Genomic DNA, 16919 nt, shown 5'->3' with positions numbered 1-16919 from the left:
AAACAATCTGGGCTGGGCATGGTGGCTCACGCCTGTAATCCCAGCACTTTGGGAGGCCCAGACTGGCAGATCACGAGGTCAGGAGTTCAAGACCAGCCTGGCCAACATGGTGAAACCCTGTCTCTACTAAAAATACCAAAATCAGCCTGGCGTGGTGGCACATGCCTGTAATAATGCCAGCTACTCAGGATGCTGAGGCAGGAGAATCGCTTGAACCCAGGAGGTAGAGGTTGTAGTGAGCTGAGATCATGCCATTGCACTCTAGCCTGGGCAACAGAGTGAGACTCTGTCTCAAAAAAAAAAAAAAAAAAAAAAAATCAGCCAAATAAACATTTCATTATGGGTTATTATGAATAGCTGCATATAGCAGACAGACCTGATCACTTAACTCTTCCAGAAAAGGTGATCTTAGGTCCATTGTCAAAGGGATGGATGGTTTCTCAGCATTTTGTAGACTGTCTGTCTTCTTTTGGGTTTAGCAGGTCGTACGTTCAGTCTGCTTTTTTGGTGCAAAATAACAATGTTAGACCAGATGAGTAATTTACAATCTGTGTTGCTACAAAAGGTTCTAAATATTCAAACCACATTTTATTTAAAAATGTCTTTTATGAATTTAGTTTTCAAAACGTTTTTTTAAAATACATTTTCTGAATTTAATATGATAAAATAGTACAAACAGTGATAAGAACCAAATTTGGATGTCGTTGAGAGTGTTGAAGGAAAACCAGATGTGTTAACCAAAAAACATGCCTCTTTGACATAAAATGTTTTAAGCTAAGAGCAAGGGGGAGGAAGCAGATATATGAAAGCTCTCTGCCCTTCCTCTTTTTACCTAGTGGCAGGACACAGATTTACTAAGACAAAGGTGCCCTTCTTCCCCCTCTACCTGGAAGGACAAAAGTTAACCACTGAAGATAACTTTAGCCCTCATCTGGCTGGAGATGGCACAAGAGGAATCTACATTAATAAGCGTTGCTAAGTGGACTTCATCTACCATTATTTTGCCTTCCCACAATTTGCCACCTCTAGAGATTCAAAGTTCTTTTCCTCTGTCTTGTACTAAATTTAGAAATTTAGTGTGTTTTTTGATTGTTTGTTTGTTTGAGACAGGCTCTTACTCTGTCACCTAGGCTGGAGTGCAGTGGCATGATCATGGCTCACTGCAGCCTCGACCTCCTGGGCTCAAGGGATCCTCTGGCCTCAGCCTCCCACAGTGCTGGGATTATAGCAGTGAGTCACTGTGCTGGGCCTTAATGTTCTTTATTGAAGTTTATATAAGCTAGAGGTCTGAGTCACCTCTTTGAGAATTATTCATTCCCTGGGCATCTCCTGTATACGTATAAAATATACATGATAATAAATATTTGTTTTTGCTCTTACTTTGTTATTCTGTTTTTTGTTACGGGGGTCCCTTCTAAGAATGCATTAGGGGTGAGGAAAAAATATTAGTTTTCTTTCTTTACACTGTAAACTTCATTAATGTGTTCTTATTGAGTAAATATATACTATATGTAGTAAATTTTGTGAGTTTAAACCACAAATACATTTGTGGTTATAACACTTGTTTGTATGGCATGGCATTGTACACCTGTAGTTCCAGTTATGCAGGAAGCTGAGGCAGGCAGATGGCTTAATTCTAGGATTTCAAGGCTGTAGCGTGCGATGAGTTTGCCTGTGAATAGCCACTGCACTCTAGACTGGGCAACATAGCAAGATCCCATCTCTAAAATAAATATGTAAATACATAAATAAATAAAACATTATTTATTTTCTATATTGGGCTTTTATGTGGAATTTTACATGTCTGTTTTCCAAGGTAGAATTCTGAAGACACTTATACTCAGCCAAGCTTATTTGGACTGTAGTCTGGTTACAATGAATTTTCTATAACAGATCATCAGGTAATCATCATCATAATAGCCAATACAGAAGGCTTACTACACGTTACACACTGATTTAGTTGCTTCACATGCATTAAGTCTTAAATCTTTCAAATGCTTTATGAGGTGCTATGGTGATTATTCCTTTCTCACAGACAGGAAACTGGTGTAAGAGCCAGAGTCCCTCTTACCTACTACTAAGCTCTATCACCTCTCAGTAGAGTTCAGTAGTTCTGGCTTGTTTATTGCACATCCCTTTCTTGGAAATATGATCACAGGAACTCTCCCTAGCCAGACACTTTTCTTTCCTCTTCTCTGTTTAGTGGATTCACACATGCCCCAAGGCTCCAGCTTAAGTCCCACCTCTCTGGAAGGCATTGTCAAGCATACCTAACTCACAGGGTTCTCTTGCTCTCTGGTCTACTGGTAGCATTGTCTCATGCTAGGAAGTCTGTTTATACGAAGTCCAAAGAGTGAGTTAGAGGAACTGGAAAAGTTCCCTAGGGCTTCTGGGTAGAGATTTTAGAGGCAGGAGCTGTGGGGTGTGATAGGGAGAATCTGTGAACAATGGTTTAGTTTAGACTGATCCTAAGACAAGGGGAAGCACAACATGACTTTTAGTGTGATGTTATCAGATTGGCATTTGAAAGGTTATTGCAGCATGAAAAAGCGGTTGAGAGAGACTGGTGTCAAATCTAAGGCTGGGAGAATGGAGAGTTGGCTACACCTGTGCAGGTAAGAGGTCATGACTTGCATTCAGTGGGAGGAGGGGTAAAAATGGATTGGGAGAGACTTGGTAACTATTTAGGTGTGGAAGGTGTGAACCTTGATGTCAGACTCCAAGTTAGCAATTTTTAGATTAATTATTCAAAAACTAATAGACTCTACTATTTAGAGCAGTTTTAGGTTGGCAACTGCTGTTGCTGTATAGTTCTATGGGTTTCGATACATGCATAATGTCATATATTCATGAGGACAGTATCATGCAGAATAGTTTCACCGCCCTAAAAATCCCCTGTGCTTCACATTCATCCCTTCCTCCTACCTCCAACTTCCCCAAACCCTGGTAACCACTGATCTGTTTACTGTCTCCATAGTTTTGCCTTATCCAGAATGTAATATAATTGGAATCATGCAGTATGTAGCCTTTTCGGACCAGCTTCTTTCACTTAGTAATATGCAGTTACGTTTCCTCTATGTCTTTTTGTGGCTTGATAGCTCATTTCTTTTTAGTACAGAATAGTATGGCATTATATGAATACACAACAGTTTGTTTATCCATTCACCTATTGAAGGACGTCTCACCTGCTTCCACGTTTTGGCAATTCTGAATAAAGCTGCTATAAACATCCATGCGAAACAAAATAAAAATAAAATAAAATAGAAACAAAACATCCATTCATCTGTTCCATTTGCATTCAGTGGGAGTAGGAATAAAAATAGATTGGGGTAAAAACAAATAGGTTTTTGTGTGGACAAAAGTTTTCACCTCATTTGATTAAATATAAGTGAGCACAATTTCTGGATAATACAGTAAAAGTATGTTTAGTTTTATAAGAAACTGCCATACTGTCTTCCAAGGGGCGGTACCATTTTTGTATTCCCACCAACAATGAATGAAAGTTCCTGTTGCTCTGCATCGTTGCCAGCATTTGGTGTTGTCAGTGTTCTGAATGTTGGCCATTCTGATTGGTATATAGTAGTATCTCACTGTTGTTTTAATGTGTATTTCCCTCATGATATATGATGTTGAACATCTTTTCATATGCTTACTCAGATCTTCTGCTCATTTTTAAATTGAGTTGCTTATTTTCTTATTGCTGAATTTTAAGAATTCTTCAGATTCATTTTTTATTGCTTACTTAGAGTGGGTCATTTTTTATTGCTTACTTAGAGTGGGCCTTCTTTTCCTTCACAAGTTGCCAGTTCTACTTTCTCTTTAGTCTCATTTGTGATCCTTCTTTCTACAGAGACAACTTAAACCAGAGATGTGGAGTCTTTCCTTACAGGCAGATGAAAGGATGTGTAAGTGCAGTTCAGAGGGGGAAATAAAAAGCATATTTTAGAATACTTCCTTGGTTAAAAGCAGTTAAGTTTGGCAAAGATACATACATTTTTAACTCTAGATTTATGCTAGGTAGCATACTTTGGGAGTCAAATGAATAAGAAAAATAATAAAAATTATTTGAAGCATATTCTTTGGCCTCTGAAGCAAGGTGGAGGGGTCTGCTTTGATCAACAGATTAAATACTTGATGGGAGTTCTTAGAAGTACAATTCGGCCGGGCGCGGTGGCTCACGCCTGTAATCCCAGCACTTTGGGAGGCCGAGATGGGCGGATCACGAGGTCAGGAGATCGAGACTATCCTGGCTAACATGGTGAAACCCTATCTCTACTAAAAATACAAAAAAAAAAAAAAAAAAAAAAAAAAAAAAAATTAGCCGAGCGCGGTGGCGGGCGCCTGTAGTCCCAGCTACTCCGGAGGCTGAGGCAGGAGAATGGCACGAACCCGGGAGGCGGAGCGTGCAGTGAGTCGAGATCACGCCACTGCACTCCAGCCTGGGCGACAGAGCGAGACTCCGTCTCGAAAAAAAAAAAAAAAAAAAAAAAGAGAAGTACAATTCTTGGAGGGTTTATTCTTCAGAGGGGAGGAGCCATTGAATGCTATTGAGCAGTGGTAGAAAATGATCAGAATTCTTCCTTCTTGGGAGGCCGAGGAAGGCGAATCACTTGAGGCCAGGAGTTGCAGAACAGCCTGGCCAACATGATGAAAACCTGTCTCTATTAAAAATGCAAAAATTAGCCGGGCATGGTGGTGTACACCTGTAGTCTCAGCTACTCGGGAGGCTGCAGCAGGAGAATCGCTTGAGCCTGGGAGGTGGAGGTTGCGGTGAGCCGAGATCGCACCACTGCACTCCAGCCTGGGTGACAGAGTGAGACTCTGGCAAAAAACAAATAAATAAATAAATAATTTAAAAAATAATAATAATAATTCTTTCTTCTATATCCTATGTTGATTACACAATAATTACCCATATGACTTGACATGTAAATGGTAGTTTTAAAGATTGGAGCCTGACTGTTCCATCTTAAACATTCTACAAGTCTCTCCTTATTTATTTATTTATTTATTTTTGTTGAGAAGGAGTCTTGTTCTGTCACTCAGGCTGGAGTACAATGGAACAATCTTAGCTCACTGCAACCTCCGCCTCCTGGGTTCAAGAGATTCTTCCGCCCCAGCGTCTCGAGTAGCTGGGATTACAGGCGTTCACTGCCATGCCTGGCTAATTTTTGTATTTTTAGTAGAGACGGGGGTTTTGCCACGTGGGCCAGGCTGGTATTGAACTCCTGGCCTCAGGTGATCCCCCTGCCTCGGTCTCCCAAAGTGTTGGGATTACAGGCGAGATCCACTGCGCCCGGCCTATTTATTTATTTTTTAGTGATTGTGTCTCGCTTTGTCATTAGGCTGGAGTGCAATGGTTCAATCACAGCTCACTGCTGCCTCAGATTCCGGGGCTCAGGCGATCCTCACTCCTCAGTTTCCCAAGTAGCTGGGGCTATAGGCACGAGCCACCACCACCTGGCTGAGACAGTCTCGCTGTGTCGCCCAGGCTGGAGTGCAATGGCGTGATCTCCAGCTCACTGCAACTGCCGCCAGGTTCAAGCGACTCTCGTGCCTCAGCCTCTGGTAAATCTAGGACCACAGGCGAGTGCCACCATTCCTGGCTAATTTTTGTATTTTTTGTAGAGACTGGGTTTCACCATGTTGCCCAGGCTGGTCTCTAACTCCTGAGCTCAAGTGATCCACTGGCCTCAGCCTCCCAAAGTGCTGGGATTACAGGCATGAGCCACTGTGCCAGGCCCTGGCTGATTTTTAAAATTTTCTTTCTTACTTTCTCCTCTTCTTTTCTTTCTTCTTTCTTTTCTTTTTATTGTTTCTTTTCTTTTCTTTTTTCTCTTTTTCTTTCTTTCTTATTTTTATTTAAAAATTTTCTGTATAGACGGAAGTCTCCCTATTTTGTCCAGGCTGGTCTTGAACTCCTCGGCTCAAGGAATCTGCTTGCCTTGGATCTCCCAAAGTGCTGGGATTACAGGTGTGAGCCACCACTCCCCGTCCTTTTTATACGTTTAGGTTAATGCTTTCCAACAAAGCTGATGAGAGGATTACACGAGACAGTGAGAAAAATCCTTAGCATTTTCTCTATTCTTAAAACCACCACTCCTCATTTACCTCCTATGACTCATTTAATTATTTTATCTCATTTAATTCTCATACCTTCTTGCAACCCAGGGCTTAGTGGAGTAAGACCCAGGGATGATTTATCAAGTTCTCACCTCCAGGCTTTTCTTATTTGGTATATCACTGCTGATGAAGTTAAAAATATGCCATTCTTGCATATTGACTACTTTGCATTAAAAGCACTTGAAAAACAGTAGATACAAAAAAATCATTCTGACCTCTTTTCTATTTCTTAGAAGCAGATGAAATTACCATGTGAAAGACATCCTCCCTATATTAGAAGGAATGCAACATTCTTATTAAGGACGGGAGTCAAGAGTGAGAGAATCCTGTACAGACCTTGCTAAAATAACTCTTAAGCGTCTCCAGATAATTTAATTGCTTTTCACAACTTGCTATTACTACTGTTACTACCGGTATTACTATTATCGTTATTCTCATTATTCTTTGTTTAGTTCCGTATAGATAAGTAACCAACCATAACTGCTTCTTTGGGTCCTTCTCCCCTTTCCTTCCCTTTCCTTTTCTTCCCTTTCACTTTCCCTTCCCCTTTCCTTTCCCTTCCCTCCCTTCCTTCCTCTTCTCTAGTTCTTTGACTGTGTCACCCAGGCTGGAGTGCAGTGGCGTGATCATAGCTCACCGCAGCCTCGATCTCCTGGGCTCAGTCAATCCTCCCCCATCGGCCTCTCAAACTACCGGGAATACAGGCGTGAGCCACCGCGCCTGGCCTAGAACATAAATTTAATATCAGGTAAATATTAACAGAGATACATACATGTAAGGTAGAAAGAGACTACATGGTCTGGACAGAATTGTATACAAACGTATAGACCAAAAAAGAAAAAAACCAACTTCTCTGGATTCCATTGATTAAAAATTTTAAAAATAAATTTAAAAACTTCTTTGTCTTTGAGAGGTAAGAGGATGCACCTTCTTAATAACCTTGCACCCTGCTTTTCCTGTGAGTGAGCCCAGAGCTACTTCCCCAGGAGCGTGCGTGTTTACAGCTCCGAGGGTCTGAAGGCCTCTATTTGCATTGCAGTAGCGGGACGGCCTGTTATCCGGCTTGTGAAGTTGTCAAGGAGACAGCCTGGAGGGGACAGTCACCGCCCATCTCGGTAACTGGGGTTATCAGCGTCACAGACAGGGACTGCTGCCCTGGAGCTTACATTCGAATATATTAGTAACTCCAGAACGTGGTCAATGGTCCCGGAGGAGGACGACCACTTCCGGTAGGGCGGCCAGGAAAAGCCTCTGTGAAGAGGCGATCTTTGAGCTGAATTTTGGAGCTTTAATAAATACTTAAAGGGCGAAAGGAACGAGTGATGCCTGACGTTCAATCCAGCGGTTGCCAAGAAACTAAAGAGCGTCTCGCTTTGGCTTCCGGATTGTTATGAAGAGGAGGAAGGAGAAAAAAACAAAACAAAACAGAATTGTTCGAGAATGGTGCTTTCGCAGCTCGCAGGTTGAAAACCGGGTTTCCACATTAGTTCCCATTGCCTGAGGGTGAAACGAAGCCCGGGATATTGACCTTGGGCGCCGCGGGGCGCGGCAGCGGCGGGCGGGCGGGGCTCTTGGTGGGGGCGGGGCTACGGAAGCCGAGCGGGCTCGAGGAGTTGGGCTGAGGAAGCGAGCGCACGCCGGCAGCGCGGAGGCCGGCTTTGGGCGTCGGGCCGCCCCCTCCCCACACCCCGCCCACACCCGGCACTTACTTCGGCTGTCTCAGCTGCCAGCCAGCGGAGACGCAGCTTTTGAGTTGCCGGGCGGCATTTGTTGGGTCGACGGCATCAGGGATCCGCCGCCGCGTGTGGTCGGCGTAGTGCGGCCCCTGCTGCGCCCCCGCGGCAGGCAGAGCTCACGCTTCTGCCCCCCGACTGGTCCGGGGTCTGGGCACCGCGTCGACGGCGGCTCCGCAGGACGCGCAGACCGGGCCGCAGCCCATGCCCCGAGCAGACTGCATTATGAGGCATCTGCCTTACTTCTGCCGGGGCCAAGTGGTGCGGGGCTTCGGCCGCGGCTCCAAGCAGCTGGGCATCCCCACAGGTGAGAGCAGGGCGGCCAGAGTCCCCCGGGCCGGGTCACGTGGGGAGCGGGGAGAGACTGCAGCCGGGGACTCGGGACTGGGTCGTGGGGCCTCCGGACCGCGGGCAAAGGGGACATCCTTCCTTCCTCCTCCGGGATCCCCTTGTCTGCGGCGGAGGACCGTTGGCCAGGTTGAGGGAGCTGGTCCCTGCTTCTGGCTCCGAGCTCCGCGGGGACGGGGTTGAGGGGTGGTGAGAGCGGGAAGCCGGAGTTGAATCGCGGGATCCGTGGTTCACGCCTCTCTGGCCAGCCAAGGTACAGCTGGTCAAGCATGACGCTTGTCTTGTCCATTAGAGACGAATCGTGGGCCAGATCGGCTGAACTCGCAAACCGGCTCTTAGGTGGTTTTGTTTTTAATTTGTAATCATGTGGTGTCCAAATGATAACATTGGTAGTTGAATGAGAGTCAGCTAATCTTCTTGGTCGGTCTACCTTAATTTCAATAATTGAGACCTGACTGTAATTCATCCTTAGAAATACATGCCAGGGCTGCGTCTTTACTTATTAAGTCAGCCTTGAGCTTGTGTATTTCAAAAATAAGAAACGTTGGCCGGGCTTGGTGGCCAACGCCTATAATCCCAGCACTTTGGGAGGCCGAGGCGGGCGGATCATCTGAGGTCAGGAGTTCGAGATCAGCCTGGCCAACATGGTAAAAACCCGTCTCTACTAAAAATACAAACATTAGCCGGGCATGGTGGCGCGTGCCTGTCATCCCAGCTACTCTGGAACCTGAGGCAGGAGAATCGCTTGAATCCGGGAGAGGGAGGCAGCAGTGAGGTGAGATCGTGCCACCGCCCTCCAGCCCTGGGTGACAGAGTGAGACACCGTCTCAAAAAAAAAAAAAAAAAAAAAAAAACTTTTCAAGTGATTCAGTACCTGGTTAGGAAAGAACAGATCTGAAAAAAATCCATCTACTCTGGTACTTGTTTTTTGCCTACTACTCAGAGTATGGCTTTTTTTGGAGAGCTTTATATACTTACCTGGTACTTTATTCATAACCTATCCACATAAATATGAGAGGGAAATCTGAGCCGGAAAATGTAAGGATGGGATTGATAATTATAGGCAAAGTTGTAGGAGTTTTGTGAATGTAATGATTTACATTAGCCTTGCATGTGATTTTTACAGATGTTTGTTTGTTATTATTATTTTGAGACAGAGTCTGGCTCTGCCACTCAGGCTGGAGTGCAGTGGTGGTGCGATCATAGCTTACCGCAGCCTCCATCTGTGGGGCTCAACTGATCCTCCTGCCTCAGCCTCTCTGGTAGCTTAGACTATAGGTGCAGGCCACCTTGCCCAGCTAATTTTTTAATTTTTTAGTAGAGACAAGATCTCGCTATGTTACCCTGGCTGGTCTCAAACCCCTGAGCTCAACATGAGTCTCCTGCCTTGGCCTCTTAAAGTCCTAGAATTACAGGCATGAGCCATTGCACTCGGCTACAGACATTTAATACAAAATTTGTAAGACTCAAAATATTTTCTTCTGTTGTTTAGCTAATTTTCCTGAGCAAGTAGTAGATAATCTTCCAGCTGATATATCCACTGGCATTTACTATGGTTGGGCCAGTGTTGGAAGTGGAGATGTCCATAAGATGGTGGTGAGCATAGGATGGAACCCATATTACAAGAATACGAAGAAGTCTATGGTAAGCATTATATTTTGCTCTGTAACTGAAAATGGTATGATGACGTAGAGTAATATACTGCAGTATTCGTTGCAGAAATAGCTTATCAATGGTAATCACAGCATAGTTCAAATACTGGAATTTTGGGCAATCTCTGCCTTTTAATTGGAGAGTTTAACTCATTTACATTTAAAGTAATTTCTGATAAGGAGGGACATCTACTGTTTTGCTCTTTGTTTTTTACATGCCTTATAACTTTTATGTCCCTCATTTCCTCTATTACTGCCTTTTGTGGTAGTGTGCTTTTTTGTTTTGTAGTGACATTTTAATTCCTTTCTCATTGCTTTCTGTGTATTTCTATAGATACTATCTTTGTGGTTACCATGGGGTTTATATTTAACATCCTGAAATTCTAAAAGTTTATACCAACTTAATTTCAATAGCACACAGAACTCACAAATTGCATCTTTTTTTTTTTTTTTTTTTTAAGATGGGGGCTCACTGTGTTGCCCAGACTGAAGTGCAGTGGCTGTTCACAGGCCAGGTTGTAGCACACTGTAACTTCAAACTCGTGGGCTCAAGTGATCTTACTCCTTCAGCCTCCAGAGAGCTGGAACTATGGGTGCATGCCACTGCCTGCATCCAGCTCAGATTACATCCTTATACATTGTGGTACCAAATAACAAAGATTAATGATTGTTTTTTTTATGCATTTATTTTTTAACTTATGTAGAAAATGAAGAGTGGAGTTACAAACCAAAATGATAATACTGACTTTGATAATTGCTGTCTATGAAAGACTCACTTTACCAAAGATAAAAATGATTTAAAAGCCTGTTTCATAAAATTGAGCTTGCCACAATTAATGCACTTCATTCACCGTTTACTTCATGCATCAATTACTTGGTCACCCTCTTAAGATAAAACAGGTTACTACGTGAATGGTGGATGGCGCTTATTGATACAGTCCCACAGTGGTGCTTTTCTTTTTCCTTTTTAAACCACCTGAGGGTATACTTTTCTGCCCTACTCTTTTTACAGGACCCCACAACTTCAGTGTTTTATCTGTTAGATTTGGCTGAATCTTTTGTCAGCTCAAATGTGTGGCAAAAACAAATTACAGTTAAGCTACATTTTGTTCTGTGTGGAGTTAATAGAAGTGAAGTGTGTCACTGCTGGAAAACTACAGAGCTAAATGCTGGCATAAGCAATAGTAATGACCCAGAACTACTTAACATTTTCCTGAGTATTTCAGTTATTTTTGAATATTAATGATTTGAAAATTATTTTTTGGAGACAAGGAAAACAATAGAAAGATCACAAAATACCATTCTATTGAATGAGGAAGGAAAAGAAGGGGAGGGGACCAATAGCCCATAACTAATTTGTCTTTAGCTACTCAGATAACAAAAATGTTATTATACAGCCAGTTAAGGAATGAATGCCTTTTGAGTGTTAGGAAAAATTGAATTTGAAACACAGGCGTACCTTACCAGCGGAAAATTGAACTTTTGCTTGCCTTTGCCAGTAACACACATCTATAAAGTGCCTGTGCCAGACCTTTGCCCTTTAAAAAGAAAAAAAAAAATGTGTTATCTTACCTTAAATAAGTTCTTAGTAACATATCTAGGTTCACTTCCTTTGTTGGAACTGTGTATTATATTACAAATTGCTTTCATTGTGTGTTGCTTTTTTTTTTTTTAACTCAATGGTGTGTTGAAGAACAGAGTTTTGTTTTGTTTTGTTTTGTTTTTTCAGATAGGGTCTTGCTCTGCCACCCAGGCTGCAGTGTAATGGTGCAGTCTCAGCTCACTGCAGCCTCAACTTTCTGGGTTGAAGTGATCTTCCCATGACAGCCTCCCGAGTAGCTAGGAAGGACCACAGGCATGTGCCACCATGCCTGGCTATTTTAAATTTTTTTTTATAGAGATGAGGTTTCTGCATGTTACCCAGACTGGTCTCAAACTTTTGGGCTCAAGCGATCCTCCTGCCTCAGCCTCCCAAAGTGCTGGGATTACAGGCGTGACCCGCTGCGCCTGACTGGTCTTACATATCTTAGTTTCTTTTTTATTATTCAAATGTTTACTGAAAAGAAAGAATACACGTCAGATATATTGGTTTATGGCCCCAAAGCCATGGTGTACTTTATGTATCTTCTAACTCAAACCGCCTCCTGCCCATTACACATGAGAAAACTGAGCCCCATGGAAGCTAGTTATACAGTTAACCAAGTGTGGGAACCCAGACTTTTGACTGTAAATCAGTGCTCTTAACCATGGTACTGCCCCGATGATTTAGCTGAACTAGCTTCTGAGGCACTTTCTACTTCATGCAGCATTTTGCTTTAATGTGCCCTGAACCCTTTTGCCACTTCACTCCCTGATCAGGAAGCTACATGGCTTTCCTGCCCCATCATTCCTCAGCTCTGCCACACTCTGAAGTTTCCATACGTGTTGTGTGTCAGAGGTGTGCAAATCCTGACCTTACAACTAGTTGTTTAGTAGTACCGTCTTTTAATACTTTGCTCATTCCCTCTTTGGTGTCCTGGTTTCTCACCTTGATAAGATATTTACCTTCTTGGATACATGTCAGTTTTTTTTTTGTTGTTTGTTTGTTTTTAAGTAATGGCAAATCATGCCAGACACTGCCACCTCACTCAGTTATGTTTATAAGATAGGGGCACAAACAGGAGTGCTGGGAAAATTTAGGAAAAACTGCACTTAGATTTTAAGCTAAATCTTTAAAAGTTTAAGGAGTGTTGATTGTTTCATTTAAATTAACTCACCATAAATATGAAGATATATTTCAGATTTCAGTACACTGTAGTCTGATAGCACTCTTTCTGACATGTCTTGACTATAGGAAACACATATCATGCATACCTTCAAAGAAGACTTCTATGGGGAAATCCTCAATGTCGCCATTGTTGGCTACCTGAGACCAGAAAAGAACTTTGATTCTTTAGGTAAGTTCTTATTTTGATCTTCTTAAATATTACTACTGCTACCACAGGTACCTCTACCACTACTACCAGTAATAATGATGGCAGGACAGATAATATTTGAGCATTTAATATATGCCAGGCACCGTTTTAAGTGCTTTACATGAATTTATCTTCTTTCACCTGTGAGGGATTATTTTGCCTATTTGTCAGATGAGGAAATGGCACAGAGAGATGAGGTAACATTCTCAAAGTCACATAGTAAATAACGGAGCCTGGCTTCGAACCTAGCAGGCTGGCTGCTTCTCTCCAGCAGTATGAAGTTAATGAAGTCTTTCAAAATGCGTGAAGTTTGAGATGTAATAAATCAGAGAACATTTGAAACAAATGTTATCAGGTATGTATTAGTGCAGTGTGATGGTTTTAACTCTGTTATAAAGTTTCTTTTACAAGTGTAAATACCAACCAAAAAGAATAGTGAATGCTTTTTTCCTCCATTTGATATTTGCGGTGTACATTTATGCCTGTGCCTTTCTCTTAAATTGTAAGATTAGGGACATACCTTTTTTTTTTTTTTTGAGACAGAGTTTTGCTCTTTGTTGCCCAGGCTGGAGTGCAGTGGCCCCTCTCACTGCAGCCTCCACCTCCCAGGTGCAAGTGATTCTCCTGTCTCAGACTCCTGAGTAGCTGGGATTACAGGCGCCCACCGCCACACCTCGCTAATTTTTGTATTTTTAGTAGAGACAGGTTTCACCATGTTGGCCAGGCTGGTCTTGAACACCTGACCACCTCAGGTGATCTGCCCGCCTCAGCCTCCCAAAGTACTAGGATTACAGGCGTGAGCCACTGTGTCTGGCCTAGGGACATATCTTTTGTGTACCATTGACTTAGGCCTGGAAGGAGTGATGGAACGAACATTTATTGGGTATCTACCCTGTGCCAGAGATACTGCCAGCCTGTGAGTTTTTAGGAGAGACTAAACACAGGAGTAGTAAAGAGTATGTTAACGGGTTTTCATAATTTTTACCTGGTATATTCTCTCTGCAGAGTCACTTATTTCAGCAATTCAAGGTGATATTGAAGAAGCTAAGAAACAACTAGATTTACCAGAACATTTGAAAGTCAAAGAAGACAATTTCTTCCAGGTTTCTAAAAGCAAAATAATGAATGGCCACTGATGAAAAATCATATTTATTCATTCACTGTTTTCTAGTGTTTCTGTGTTTATTACTGTCCAGCCTCGTCTTGGTTATATACTAAAAATCAAACACTTTGCTACAGTTGTGAATTAGTTTGAACAGTACAACGTAGTTACCATATCATGCTTCAACTGTTAAATTAAGGCCATCATGTCATAGCACGAAAAAGATTCAGTTAAAAATCAAGATTTAAAGAATATATATTGATTAAAATGTACCACTAGAAAGGTATTACATGTGTATAAGTATGGGTAAAAAGGCAAGTCACTAGTTTGAGATGAAAATTAAAATTTTCATGGTAAAATACCAGCATATATGTACTTGTATAATGTGTACTTCTAAACAGAGAAGGCTTATAAAAGTAAATGCATTAAGGCCAAGTGCAGTGGCTCACACCTGTAATCAATCCGAGCACTTTGGGAGGCTGAGGTGGGAGGATTGCTTGAGCTCATGAGTTCAAGACCAGTCTGGGCAACATAGTGAGACTCCATCTCTATAATAAAAAAAAAAGGAAATGCATTAAATAGAAGGTTTATCATAAACCTGTGAGAAAGAAACTCAGACTTTGTATTTTGGTATTTTGGGCATTAATACATTACAAACATGAAGATGTTTATAAAATTTTGTTGTAGTCATTTTCTTTGCAGTCACATTGTACCACCTTCATTATTGTATAGAGCTGCTTCAGTTCTGAGTCCTCTGGACTTCCCCTGCCTATCTGTTTTTTGTTGCCGTTGAAGACAGTAAAATAAGTGTTTTCAAATCGATATGTCTCCTTTTTGCTGGATAATGTTTCTTCTTTTTAACAGTAAATATTCTTGTTTTTCAGCATTTTTCTTTTGTTCTTTTTTCCTTTTTTAGGAAAAACAAAACAACAGACTTCATGCTTAGGTTTTTTCTAGATTTAAGTGAACACATTTACATGTATCAATTTCTTAAAGAACACAAAATGTTTCCCCCACCCCCAGCAAAACTATTTAAGAGCCAAACTATGAAATAGTTATAAAATTATTTTTAATATTTAAGGCTTTGAAATTAATTATATTCCAAGGCAAATCTAAACGGGTGTAGTTGTATATGCACGATGTAATTTAATGCTAGTCTAAAGAGTACTTACAGCTTGAGGGAAGAGCATAAAGTTTTAGTTTAATAGCCTTCATACTGTGGATTTTTCCTCCTACTAACTAATATGTGGGAAATTCAGATTACAGATTGCATCATTGTTCAACAGTACATTGCATCATTGTTCACTGTAGCAACAGATTTGGTGGTGATGGGGGAGGATAGAGGTAGAAGCAGATAGAAGGTAATGTTAAAGTTAATTTATTATGAATCATTTTCCCCTAATCTGCATAAATGAATTAGAACTGATTTTAATAAAAATACTTTATTTTGTATAAAAAGTATTCAGAAAAACATCTAAAGCTGTTGGAGAAGAGGGACTCATATAAATACAGTTGGATTGTGTTTGCTTTTTATTTCTTTATAAAAATATGTCAAAAACAGTTTTTAATTTTAGAAATCTTATACTTGAAAGAAGCCTCAATCGTCAGTGGCTTTATGAAGTAAAGTTAAAAACAAACGTGGGAAATGTGAAAATATTTGTGTTTGTGTTGTCTGACTAGCTTGCTGCTGAATGCTCTCTTTAGGTGTGTGAAAGTTCTTTGATATGTTATTGTCCCTTTATATCTGGTTAAATAGCCATTGCTTTTGAGAATCGGATAGTGTGTTGTTGAGGGGTTGTGTCTATATTTTTCAAAAGCTTTTATATTATGTGTTATAAGAAGTTACAGTAGTACCATTTTGATTAGTCTGAATGTTTTCAGGCCTTGAAATAAATTTTGACTAAGTGATATTTTTTCTTTCCCTGTGTCATCTTGAATCATTTACTTTATGTATTTCGAATTCATTGACTGATTGCTACTCTAAGTGTGTTAAGTTGCCTGAAGAGCAAGATATAGGTGGCAGCTGTAGTTCTACAACAAAGGGCCTTGCCTTCAGGATCCCCTGTGTTTTATGTCTGCAACACAGTGACTGAGGTTTATTTGGAGAGCATTCACAGGGCATCGCTACTAAAGTCCACTTCCTGAGGGTAAGGGTTCTCGTTACATTTTGGAGTTAGAAGAGCCAGAACAGTATAGATAGGTCTGGGTTCCCTTGCATAACTCGTGCCCCAAAACAGAGTTCTGTAACCTTCTTGTCTTTTGCTACCAACCCCATAAGCAGCAACCTGGAACTCAACGTGCCTTTCTCTGTTGCATGCTGGTACTCTTTGAACACCCATCCCCAGAACTCCCATCTTCCTCAACTATGGAGGCTTACAAGCCTGCAGTTTGATTGGGAGATGGAAGTGGAAGTCCGGACTTCAGAGATGGAGCCAAGAAACAAAACTATTCTGCCAAAAAAGATGCCATTATAAACAAACTTAGCAGAAACAAATTGTAGAATAAGCTCTACAGAGATGGCAGATCCAGGGTTATCAGATACAGAATTTGAAATGACTGTTTAATATGTATAATGAAATAAAAGAGTAACAAAAATGGTAAAATGGCAAGGTGTATAAAATTGGGCAGCTGGGTGCTGTGGCATGTGCCTATAATCCTAGCTATTTGAGAGGCTGAAGCAGGAGGATTACTTGAGGCCAGAAATTGAAGGCTGTAGTGTGCTGTTACGGGCACTTGTGTCTAGCCACGGCACTCCAGCCTGGGCAACATAGTAAGATCCTGTCTCTATTAAAATTTAAAGTAAAGTAAAAATTGGGCAGATAATTGAGAATTGTTCAAAATAGAATATATAGTTATAAAGAAAAATTGAAATTAAAAATTTGATGGATAGGTTAAATATATATTAAACAAGAGAATTGGTGAACTATGAGACTTAAGTCTATGACTGTGCTATCAGCTCCAAATTCACCATTGATACTCTGATGTGGCTGTGACTCGACATTTCTTT

The 16919-nt window shown here is 41.3% G+C and overlaps 1 protein-coding gene across 1 annotated transcript; it reads left to right on the top strand.

Moving 5' to 3' along the window:
• Window positions 1-7720: 7720 nt before the first annotated feature.
• Window positions 7721-15820, top strand: RFK (riboflavin kinase). Its single transcript, XM_005581950.5, has 4 exons — window positions 7721-8163; window positions 9697-9848; window positions 12690-12792; window positions 13816-15820. The coding sequence occupies exons 1-4, from the start codon at window positions 8061-8063 to the stop codon at window positions 13944-13946; spliced, it is 489 nt and encodes a 162-aa protein (XP_005582007.1). The 5' UTR covers window positions 7721-8060; the 3' UTR covers window positions 13947-15820.
• Window positions 15821-16919: the final 1099 nt, after the last annotated feature.

Source organism: Macaca fascicularis, chromosome 15, assembly GCF_037993035.2.
Source record: "Macaca fascicularis isolate 582-1 chromosome 15, T2T-MFA8v1.1".
Classification (NCBI taxonomy): domain Eukaryota; kingdom Metazoa; phylum Chordata; class Mammalia; order Primates; family Cercopithecidae; genus Macaca; species Macaca fascicularis.
This window is presented reverse-complemented; position numbering and strand designations above follow the sequence as displayed.